The following is a 12,461-nucleotide window of genomic DNA, read 5'->3' as shown; positions in this document are numbered from 1 at the left end:
AACCCTAACTTCTTTTATATAGTAATCTGAAATTTTGGTGTAAGACAAAATTCAATCATCTTGGTAAAACCAAAACTTTACCTGTGCAAGAGCATGGAGGCGTGCTCTTGTGAAGAATCAACTTATAGTACTGATGTTCGCCTTTCCTGGAGAAACTCTGCTGATCAAGACTAGGGGCGTGCACCCTTCACCAAAGCATATTATAGGGCGCGCGCCCCTATACCTTAGTCAATACCCATTTTCCAACACTTAGATATGAAGATTAATGCTAGTGTAATTTATTTTTACCGAGTTTGAAATTGATACAATGTTACGAGGAAGAATTGAGTAAAAATTGTGCAGCAAGAAGCCCTTTCTCATATGCCACAACGTTTTTCTTATAATTCCTTCTCTAGCTATTAGTAGTTACACCTACCGTATCTTTCACACTACAACTAGTATAACGCAAGTCAAAGCTTCCTAACAACACTACAGTGAGCACGTCATTATACAAGGACTCACAACACTTGTAACTAATCCAACAGACTAGTAGACAACTCATAACACCTGTAACCAATCCAACAGTTGACACCTACAACAATATGCTTTAGGTTAATTAGGTTTCAGTGTAATGTCTCTATATAAACATGTAATATGAGAATGTTCAGTGTGGACTTAAGCATGCAGGACTTGAGATAATAAAATGCTTTTCTCTTAATATTTGTTCAAGAGGCCACATCACCACCCTAAAGGAGTGAGATGAGAGCGAGTCAGTGGCTAGCTCTCTCTTTCGAAAGTCAGATTATGCCTAAAGCGTGTCAAGCATGCCCGTATGCACATCCGTTTTTTTCGTAATATAGATCCTTGCAATTTGACCTCATTAAAGTGATTGATATCTGCAAGCCATGGTTTACGTGACCAATGAAGTTCAGTTCTACCACGAGACAGCTGCTTCAAGAGTAGAAGTGAATCCACCTCTGCCGCAGTCTTGGTGGACTCCAAGCCTTTGCAATCCTAACAACAAAGGAATGATTAGACTTCCACCATATTGTTGGTCCAATTAAGTACAGGAGTTGACGGCGCAAAAGTAAAATTTTCATTTCCATTTCGTTGAGTTCTAGGAGGAGGTGATTCGAGGCTTTTCTTACAATAAGATTTGGGTTAACTCAATTCCATACTCCATGGATGGTCTAAAAAGTACACTGGCTTGTTTCATACTCTAGTAGATCGAGGTGAGGTAGGAGGGTTGGGTTGTGGTGATTGAAGGAGTTCCAAAATTACAAGTATCGGAGCTGTCTGAGTTGGAAGAGTGTCAATAGGGAGGGCGCGGGCGCACTCAATTTGTGGTGGTTGAGGGCGCAGGCGTGCTCAATTTGTAGTGGCTGAGAGCGCGAGGGCGCACTCAATTTGTGGTGGTTGAGAGCAGCGCGCTCAATTTTTGTAGTGGCCGAGAGCCGGCGCGTGCTCTTCATCTCTTTGGAGTTACATGAGATGATTGAAAGTCGAATGTCTCATTGTTGGGGATGGGTAAGGGATAAGGGAAGATAAATTTTGATAGGGGAAGACATTCTCATAGAAAATCACGTCACGGGAAGTATAAATTTTCTTAGAAGATAAATCATAAATGCGATAGCCTTTATGAGCATAAAAATAACCAAACCAATTTTCCCACGGTTTTGGACCGTCGCAGGACCGTGGGTTTTTTTGCATCAAAAATAGTCTACTCACATGACCATAGATAAAGCCTATCAATAGCGACGGTCTTTGTGTCAGCTATTGTCGTCGGTATGGCCATGGCAGAAACCGTTGGAAAATCCGTGGCAAAAAATCACTTTTACCTACGGTTTTGGTCCGTGGGAAAAGATTAGTTTTTCCTACGATTTTGGCCCGTGGGATCTACTGTTTTTGCTACGGCTATAGACCGTGGCAAAGTCATTTTTAAAAAAAAATAATAATAATCATTGATATTTTCAATTATGAGATCTTTTCCCCTGCAATCCACAAATAACCACCAATCACCTAACAAAGGTCTTATACCTACAAATACAAGAAATGGGGCTCAACCCCTTGGTTTGAATCCGGATGAGTGTAAACACCATCCTATCGGCCCATATCACATAACCTCCCTATTTATCGGCCAATATCACAAAAACTCCCTGCTTTCCAATAACAGTGAAATTCCAGTCTGATTTCTATTTCTTATTTTATTTTATTACCCGTTTTACCCTTTTTCTATATTAATCGTAATTTCGACCGAGAAGAAGTTCCTCCAATTGCTGCTCGACTTCCTCCAATTGAAGAAGTTCGAACTGCTTTTGATCAGAGTGTTAAGTGGCACACTCTCTACGTTTTCTAAGGTATCCTATACTTTTATATATGTAAAAGATGTATGTTTATATGTCCGCCAACTTTGTTAATCATTCATATTGCAATTTTCATTTTTTTGGAAATCAGAAGAGGATTATGTATTGTAGTTAGTGGCGGAGCTAGAGGGTCCCAGGGTACACCATGGCTCACCTTCACTTTCTAAAAAATAAAAAAAATATACTTCACTATACCAAAAGACTAAGCAGAAAAAAAAAAAAAAAAAAAAAAAAAAAAAAAAAAAAAAAAAAAACTTAACCTAATTCTTTTGAGTGTTCTATATATATGCTTATAGTCTTGGATTAGCTTGTTATTGGTCAATTCTTAGTCCTTTGATTTATGGAAGGCAACCGGAAGAAGGCCGAAAGATCGAATTAAAAGGTTTTCTGACTTTTCATCTGGTAATGGCTCATGTTCTGCCTCTTTAAATCTAAATTGCATTAGTCAGATGGTAAATGTCTTTGACTTGTCGTAACCAAAGTTAAAACAAAAGCGATATGCGCACTATAGATAGTTGAACCGAGACATTATACTAGACCTAATGATTGACTTGTAATTCTAGAGATGATGATTGAAGTTCCAAATTACTATTCATGACCTCACAATCCGGTAAAAATAATTTAAGTACGTATATAATTCCTCGAAGAACTTGGAATAATCTCTGTATATAGTCCTGACCCCTTTCAACCAAAAACAGAGCCCCTCTTTGAACAATTGCATCACTCTATGTGACATTAGTAAAACCTAATCATATCTAAAACACCTAAGAGAATTAAAAAATAAGAAATGTAGATGCACAAGAATTGTTGAAATTATTCATAAAATATCTAGACATTAGTACATAATAATACTAATGAGTCTAGAGATTTGCACTGGCATTCAGTTTTGATTCCTTTCATTTTGTGTGACAAATAATAATTTCAAATAAGAGTTGTAAATAATTAGTTTTAAAAATGAGTTTTTTTTTTTATGCTTGGTTGGGTTGGGGTTGGCTCAACCTCACTCAATTTCTTGGCTCCGCCACTGATTGTAGTGTTAGGGGGCTGGGCAACTCATTTTTACATACCGTCATCGCATATAGCAGATAGAGTAGGTGGTGATTGTGAAGGCGATTGTTGAGTGAGTGAGAAACTTTGGTAAGGTTGTGAGGCTGGTTATGATGGTATTCGAATTTGTGTTCATAAAGACAAAGGCTACAGTAGAGAATCTAATTTTATGTGTGAATGCTTTTGTAAGCATTTATTGTGGGCTTTGTTGAAGGGTAATCAGTTGATATATTGTCCATATGCTTAAACGTTATAATTATAGAATTGTTCCTCCATCCTTTTTTACTTGCAGAAATATCAGGGTTATCTGTCGGGATCGATTGTTGACTTTGCATGTGATGCCGATGGATCTCCAATATTGGCAGTTAGTAGCTTGGCAGTTCATACTAAGGTATGTATTTGAGAATTGGTTCTTTGGATTAAAATTTTCTGATTGCAAGATTTGTAAACCTCTATCTTAGATAAGTGATTTGTCCTGTACTCCTGTGTGATGCTCAAAAATTTTGATGCATGATTTTACTATGGACAAGAAAGAAACTGATTTGGGATGTCTAAGGTAGATTTTGTTTTTTAAATAGGAGATCCTTAGGGTCCAATCTGCTCCCAGTGACTCTTCCACTTCTGACATGCCATGACAAATTTCTTATTCACAGACCGTTAATCTGTTTTACTTTTCTTTGCAATAATCAGTCCCTTATTTAGCGGTTGCTCAGAAAGATTTTAGTTAATCGAAAATTTGATGCTTCTTGGCTAATTCCAAATGTTGACTGCTTGTAGCAAGGGATCCGGAAGACATATCTGATCTAGTAATAACAGTACATGGTGATGCTCTTCTGGTACTATTTCATTTTGTTGGTTCTAATGATATTGTCTCTTTCGAAGGGATTGAGTCTAGAGAGAAGATCTTTGAAAGTGACCAGACTTGTGAACTGAGACAGACTGCTGCTCATGTGGATACCTTTGTTAAGGAAGAGATTCGGACTCGAAAACAGAAAAATGTGTAACCAATGCTATCTCTTTTTCTGCTGATGAAGAGATAGAGAGAGAAATTAAGAATAGACAGCCTGATACTTCAGATGTAGCTGAATCGGAAGTAAAAGATTCCCGTAACTTACATGTTCCCGACGCCAGTGTGAACATTGATGAAGGCTCTAGTAGTCAGGATGTGGTCAAGGAGCCTAAAGTGCTGGAAATTCAGGATAAACAAAAGAAAGAAGAGTCTCCTTCAATTGGGGAATTGCACGATTCTGGTTTAAATAGGAACCCTGAAATTCTACCTGTTGTAGAACCTGTTCAAACTCCTCTTTCTCGTCGTCCGGCTGGCCTTGGTGGCGCTGCTCCATTTATCGCTCATTTTGATGTTATATAGACACATTTTGTAAAACTATATGTACAGTCACTGAATTTTTATAGACGTTTTTTTGACATTTGAGTTCTAATCATGTGACACGGGTTATGGAAATATGAATTTACATATGCAAATATGAAATTACATATGTGCATACAAATTTACATATGCAAGTATGAAATTTCATAGACATTTTTTCTTACACATTTTTTCTGACATCTGACAGGTGACACAGGTTATGTAAATATGAATTTTCATATGTAAATATAAATATAAATTTTCTTATGAAAAAAAATTTCATATGAAAATTTAAATTTAAATAGGTTAAAAACACTATGTAATTTTATATTGTCATATGTAAATACAAATTTACATAGGATGACGTCAACCCGGTTTGTCCTTAAATCGAAATTTTAAGTAAAGATTGATGACATCAGCCCGGTTTTTACAGGGGTATTTTGGTCTGTTTTGGCTTTAATGTTATGTTTTAAATAATAGGGAGGTTTTACGCATGTGTTCGGTTAGAGGGGGTTTTTGTGAAACCATTTAAGTAGCAGGGAGATTAAACCCAAAATCTGAATACAAATAACCACCAATCACCATAACCATCCTACACCTCATTACTTATCCCAAAAGATCTATAAAAGAAAGCTCGCAAAGCCAAGGATTGATTGAATTAACCAAGATCTCGAAAACAAGCATGCTAGGTATATAAAAGTTAACTATCCATACATGCAAGTTAATGTTAAACACCGCGTATAATTTTTTATACAAGCACGAACCATGAAAATCAAAGAAACAAACAAATATATAAGTTGAAGTAGTCGGACCCAAAGCCGTAGTGTCTTGAACCAAGATATATCAAGCCAATCATAAATTATGATGCCTAAGCGACATAACTGTAGCAGACAATGGTCTCAAGGATCTTCCATCTTCTAGCCTAACATATTTACAAAGATTAGGGAAGTTCCTAATAAAATCTCAATAGGAAAAACATATTAGAAGCAAACATCACTCACTACATCCCATCTAAATAGGTCCTAGTAGTGCCATTGAACGCTCCCGATAATGAAGTAATTCTTAATACCCAATCCTCGGCAGTATAGCCATACCCCTTGAAAGCCTAAACTTCAAACGGCATTTGAGGATTGTACCTGTACATGTTGTGAAACACGAGAGATGGGTTATCATTGTAAATGCCCTTAAACATGTCAAATAAAAGAAGACTTTAGTGATACTTAAAGAGAAACAAGAATACTGGAATATACAAGGGAAGGATTTGTACTTACAGGAGATCCAATTTCCATATTCTCAGCCGTAAAGTATTGATGATGTTCCCCCCATTCACCACTAGCATTTTCGTAACCTGCGCTAAAGCACAAATGAGAAAAATGGCTCAATGAACAGATTCTCTACAAATATTTGGAAGGACGTCTTATAGTTATTAACCTTTCAAAACTCAAGCAGCCCAATGATTTTCTTAGGCCTGAATGACCCAATGCTTGTAATATGTGCGCACTCAAATGCTTAGAAAAAGGAAAGTCGGTAACTAGTTACAACTAAGCAAATTAACTAGGAAATGCAAACCAAAGTAGAAATTCGTGTATAAAACTAAAGAGTGATCTATTCAGTAATTTATCTTAATCAAATGGTGCTAATCAAAATAGAAGTAAAGCCTACATGCACCTTGTTGACCTAAGACCTAGAAAAAAACATGTTATCAAAATCTGAACTTACATAATAGTTTTCAACATCTGCATCACTTCCTTGATGCTTTTCATCAATCTTATTCAATAACTTAAGTCTACTCTTTGAAGGGGCAGTACCTGCAAAAGGAAAATCAACAGACCAACTCGTGAAGATAATTGCTTATGATTGCAATGATATACCAAAATTGACTAAAATAGGATTTTTGCAACACTCCGACAATTAACAACGGACAAAACTATAGTAATCAAGTTTCGGACTGGAAAAGAGATGTAACGCAGCAACAATGTTTAGTCTTTATCAACTGCAAATCGGTACCTTGAATGACTGAATAAATATGATATGGAGGTGCGTCTAATCATGCTTTCTCCTACAAATTATAGTAACTTCCATTTTAAGTTAAAAAGCGGGATTAAGGAATCTACATGACTGTCAACTATAAATAAACTATTACTCACTGGTGCCCGATAAAATATTTAAATGCTCTTTAAGTATAGCACAACGGGACTTGATGATTACTCAAACAGGAAATTACCCTATACAGCCTATAAGAGCTCGTATTTCTAAATGGGTTTGCATACATTTCTAATGGAATTTTATATTTGTTAACATTCATCTACATCAACCATAGAAATCACTCGATTTCTTGGGGGTTTTCGTAAAATATCAGCTACTCTTCCATATTTATATTTGTAAAACTGTAGACAGATGTATAGGATTCAATTTCTTGACATATAAAGAGTAATGCAAGGCACTAATAAATGACTAGTCTTGAATTACCATCTAAACTATAATAAGCCTATCGTGAACTAATAACAAACATATCATGAACAAAGAATAAAATAAGCTTATTCTAGAGAGAGAGAATACTGTTAAATCACATAAGATAGTTCATATTCCAAAAGATTAAAAGACACACGATCTATATAGCAACATAAAATTAAAAATACCATTCGGTATGATCAAGGGTGAATCCTAAACTTCCAACTCAGACACTACTTAACTTAAAAGAAACTGTCACATCTCTTACAAATTCAAAACAGATCTCTTACCAACGGGGTGCACTGCTCTTGCCATGCCTTCTATCGACATGAATTTGTGAGTGGAAGCCCTTTGGCGGAAGTCAAAAATACTGATCAAGCGACATACTACTGACTGGGGACCTCTTTCATCTTTGCACAAGACGTCTCTGTGATTTCTTTGTCATAACTAAAGGTAGTTAACTGAGTCTTGTCCAAACCTGTTTATCCTAATCCTTGTAAATGACAAAGACATCACATCGATCTAGCCAAGAATAAAGAAAAGAAATCACATATTAGAGGACACAGAGCAGTGTCAATTTCTCTAAGTGGAAAGTGAGTGTAAAAATAGCAATAAATGATTCTAACACAAACCCATGTCCCAGGTCACATAATTCTTAGATTTTGAGAAATACAATTAAATGAAGACACACACACACACACACAAAACTCCATGATATCTCTCTTTATATATGCCTTTAATAACTCCAATGTATTTCTCGGCAGTCCATGGAAAACATCTATGAAAGCAAAAGAAAATATGGATTAAGTAGCAATTAGACTTTACCTACTTGATACAAGCTCAGGGCATTAATCCAGCTTTTGACCCGATAAAATCAGAGTCACTGCATTAGACGAGTTATAATATCTCTCTAAAGGAACACAAGTCCAAGACCTAGACATTTTTTATCACCGCCGTTCTCAAATTACCAAACTTCTTATAATTGATATACATAAGGGTATTATGGAAGTGAACTAATGATCTAGATGGTGTTCTGAGTTCTACATCATCGAGCATCGATTCTCAACCCAGTTTAATTATTTCAAATATTACAAAAGTAGTTTTTACAAGTGTTGATTAACAAAAATAAAATGTATATCAGAGCTAACTGAATAATGCATTATATGTTTCTCCTTGTACTAATTATCAGTTTATGTTACTAACAAACAATGAAGACTTGGAAAACTTAAAGCAGTGGAAGGAACCAATCTCATACACACCTGAAACTCGAGACCTTATGCAGTCAAAGAAGACCAAACTCAGCCCAATTATTATAGTTACATCTCTACAAACAAAAAAATTTCTTAGGCCTTATTCATCAACAATTAGACCTTATAGAAACAAATAAATTTTCAGTATGTGAAACCCACTTACCCAAACTTACCCAAATCTACAGATTTATACACTAGCTTGAAACCCCAGCAGTGACAAATCCAATTAGTTATTCAAACACTGAAATCCCAACCTTACTTTATCAATTGTCTATTATTAACATATGGAAACATAGTAATTAACACGTACAATAAACACTAGAAAGGCAAATCTACAATCTTTAAGTAGAAGAGTAAAATAAATGAATATGAAAACCTTTGAAGAAAATAAATTGACCTGGGTTTCGGTCAGCAATGATTCCAAGTTAAGACATTGAAGGAAAAAAAAATGTGTCTTTGAGTAGTGAAGAGAAACAAAGCTTGTAAATCCTAAGAAAATTAAAATTGAAATTTTTTGTCAAATAAAACCATACACAAAAAAATCGGTGCTTGAAATAAATTATTTTTTTGATTTCATTATCTTGTTGAGATGTGAGAAGAAGAAAGAGTGAAAAAAAAAAAAAAAAAAAAAAAAAAGAGCAAGTGGCTAATTGTGGGGAGCGGTGGTGGGGAAGTAGAAAATTGACGGTTTCTTTGTTTTTGTTTTGTAAAGTTAAACAAGTGATGGGGAAGCAAGTCAAGCAACTGTGGTCTACTCACCCAATTTACGATCCCTTAACCCACGGTCAAAAAGCGTTGGTGTGAATCTACAGCCAGAGAAAACGTACCCGTAAGTAGACCTACGGATGAAAAAATTATTACCTTTGGTCAATAATAGTGGGCGAATCAGCAAAGGTTCATAACCGTGGCAAAAAATATCGGGCATCTGTGGGCAAAAGTTCATTTTCTTGTAGTGGTTGTGAGCAAAATATAAACAACAAAAAACATGAATATGGATAAGAGTGGGAGGTGTTGAAAATAAAAGTTCATGAAGTGATTTGTCATTTAACAAGGTGCTAGGAATTTTGTTAATAAGATAGCTTACGGTGAGAATGCATTCACCCCAGAAAGATAATGGGAGATGAGCTTGAAAACGTAACACTCGTGCAACGTTGAGTAAGTGACGATGTTTTCTTTCAAAAACAACGCTTTGTTGGGGAGTAGCAACGCAACTACGTTGGTGGATAACCCCATATTTTGAAAAAAATTGTTGCATGTTATGGGATATAAATTCGGATCCATTGTCGGATCGAAGGACTTGGATTTCATGAAAATGTTCATCAATGTTGCTATGGCTAGATATGAGTGAATGAAATTGAGTATGAACCATGACAAAAAAAGATTGTAAATGCATGGCAGTTTCAGATTTTACAGTCATAAGATAAATCCATGTAGCACGACTAAAATCATCGACAATAGTTAAGAAAAAAACGAGCATTGGAATAGGATGGTAAATGAAAAGGACCCCAAATGTCACAATGATCATTTGGAAAGGTCTAATAGTTTTTATTGAACTATGAGAAAAAGATAAACGTGTTTGCTTAGCTTGCGGACATACATTACAAGTAGCATTATTGGAACTAGAAATGAAAGGAAACTGCTTAGCTAAAATCTGCAAAGGCATGGAAGAGAGATGTCCTAAGCGATAATGCCATAAATTATTGGTGGTGGAGTTATGGGATGAGCAAACGGAAGCTAGTTGGAGATGGTAGAGTCCCCCATTATGCCGTCCTAATCCAATCTTCTTCTTCGATAACTGGTCCTGAAAAAGGCAAGAATCATTAGTGAACGTGACAGAGATAGGGTGAGATTTGACTAGTTTACTAATGGAAAGCAAGTTAAAATGAAAGGTGGGAACAAACAGAACATTGTCAAGATACAATAGAGGGGAGAGAATAACATTACCAACATGAGTAATTAAATGGTATGTTCCATCCAAAAGTTTAAGAGTAGAATGTGTTAAACAAGTATGATAATGAGAAAACAGATGTAATGATGGACATACATGATTAGTAGCACCAGAGTCAATGATCCATATGGATTTAGAAAAACACAAGAGAGAGATATACCTGTCAGGCTTGCCTGTGAAGAGGTACTACCTGAATCAAGCAAACTAAGAAGTTAGTTGTGTTGTTTTATGGAGAAAATAGGAGAATTGGAGTCTGTTCTAACCGAATTGGCTTGAGCAGGCTTAGGTGGATAACTGTGCAGTTTGTAACATGTACCAATATGATGTCCAACTCGGTTACAGTGGTTGCAGAATGAACGAGTGCGTGCACACTCTGGTTGCCTTGTATCTGAGGGCGACGCGCTCGAGGCTGTTGCGAACCAGTGTGTTGCTTTGTGGAGGTTTAGACAGGCCTAATTTGGAAGAAGAAGCCCAATTGGTCTTTTGGAAGTGGGTACTCAAGGCAGCAGCATTTGGAGCAAAAGGAAGAAAGAGTGCATGAATCTCTTGTTGCTTCTCTTCCTGTCGGACTAAACAATAAATCTTGGACATACGAGGAAAATGATCAATTAAGAGAATTTGACTGCGAATGGAGTGAAAACGAGCATCTAGGCCTTGCATGAATTTCATAGAACGACCATCTTCAACCTCTTTGGCAAAAATAGATGCATGACCACAAATACAAACAGGCATAGTAGACAAAGAACTTAATTAATCCCATAAAGATTTAAGTAAAGTGAAGTAAATAGATACCGCACGATTGTCTTGTTTGATAAGAGTGACAGAATCCTTCAGTTGAAAGACCTTGGGTGCATTAGTTTGTGAAAAACAGTCACCTAGATCTTTCCAGATTTTGGAAGCAGAGTCGGCATAGAGGATGCTTCCACGGATATCTGGAGTAATAGAATTGAGAATCCATAAAGCAACGAGGTCATCACATCGCGGCCACTTGGATTTTTCTTTGGGAGTAGTGGGAGAGGTGACAGAGCCATCGACAAAACCAAACTTATTCTTTGCTTGAAGGGCACTAGAAATAGATCGTAACCAAGTCGGATAATTGTCACCAGATAACAGAGGAAAGACGAGAATAGTCGTGGGACTATCTGAGTGGTGGACAAATAAAGGATCATCAGAACCTGGAGGAGAGTCATTATTGGTGTTTAAGGCGTCAGCCATTGAGAATTGAGAGGAGATGGAAGTTTAGAGTGGTTAGGGTTAGGATTTGGATCGAAATTAGGCTGATACCATGATAAATTAGAGAGAGAGAGATTTGAGAATATTTACTTGATTGATTTCTAAGGAGATTACAATTGTTTATATAGATATTATAAGTTTCTAAATAGGAACAAAACAAACGGTGCAGTGTACTTGACTCGAGGCGCGGGCGCGCTATATCTACTGGAAGATTGTTAAGCACGAAAAAAGGCTTTATATCATTGTTAAAAACAGTCACAAAAAGTCTTTTGTGAAGGTTTTTTTTTTTCCAAAACCGTGACGGAGTGAGAGTCATTTATTTTTTTTCCTAAAACCGTCACAAATATTTGTTCCAGACTAGCCTCTCTCTACCATAAAAACGGTAACAACTGCTCAAAAACCGTCACAACAAATGATATGATTTGTGACGGTTTTAAATAAACGGTTATGCATTCATCCTTTTTAACGGTCATAAAAAGTACCATTAGTCATGACGGTTTGGGTAAAACAATGATATGTATATATATATTTTTTTTATTAAAAATAAAAATAAAAACGTGAATATATATAAAAACCCCCAAAATTGGGGACCTGCAATAAACTATACACCTGAATAAACTACATATCTGAATATGATCCATTAAATTTCAAATAACACATATATATTGCTAATTTCATTGAAACATTCCAATTCCATTGGATAACCAATATATATTTGTACTTAATCGTAAAACGTAATGAAATAAATAACACATTTCCAATCTAATTCATATAAATATAATCAGCCTAATCCAAATCCAAATGAAAAAATAACCTAATCTCAT

The 12,461-nt window shown here is 36.0% G+C and overlaps 1 protein-coding gene and 1 long non-coding RNA gene across 2 annotated transcripts; both read right to left on the bottom strand.

The window, feature by feature from the left end:
• Positions 1–5,454: 5,454 nt before the first annotated feature.
• Positions 5,455–6,700, bottom strand: LOC147497057 (uncharacterized). The gene is made up of 3 exons (XR_015197147.1): positions 6,475–6,700; positions 6,027–6,103; positions 5,455–5,891 (listed from the first exon to the last, which is right to left on the bottom strand). It is a non-coding gene; the product is annotated as an uncharacterized LOC147497057 (long non-coding RNA).
• Positions 6,701–11,154: 4,454 nt separating this feature from the next.
• LOC147497056 (uncharacterized) lies at positions 11,155–11,619 on the bottom strand. The gene has a single exon (XM_086562744.1). The coding sequence runs from the start codon at positions 11,617–11,619 to the stop codon at positions 11,155–11,157; it is 465 nt and encodes a 154-aa protein (XP_086418870.1).
• Between the last annotated feature and the right edge of the window lie 842 nt (positions 11,620–12,461).

This window comes from Coptis chinensis, chromosome 5 (genome assembly GCF_015680905.1).
Source record: "Coptis chinensis isolate HL-2020 chromosome 5, ASM1568090v1, whole genome shotgun sequence".
Lineage (NCBI taxonomy): Eukaryota > Viridiplantae > Streptophyta > Magnoliopsida > Ranunculales > Ranunculaceae > Coptis > Coptis chinensis.
The sequence above is the reverse complement of the archived record's forward strand: the minus strand, read 5'-3'. Positions and strand labels throughout refer to the sequence as shown.

What these genes read in the sequence shown, in the direction of transcription:
- LOC147497056 (XM_086562744.1), bottom strand. Translation starts at nt 11,619, where the DNA reads ATGGCTGACGCCTTAAACACCAATAATGACTCTCCTCCAGGTTCTGAT.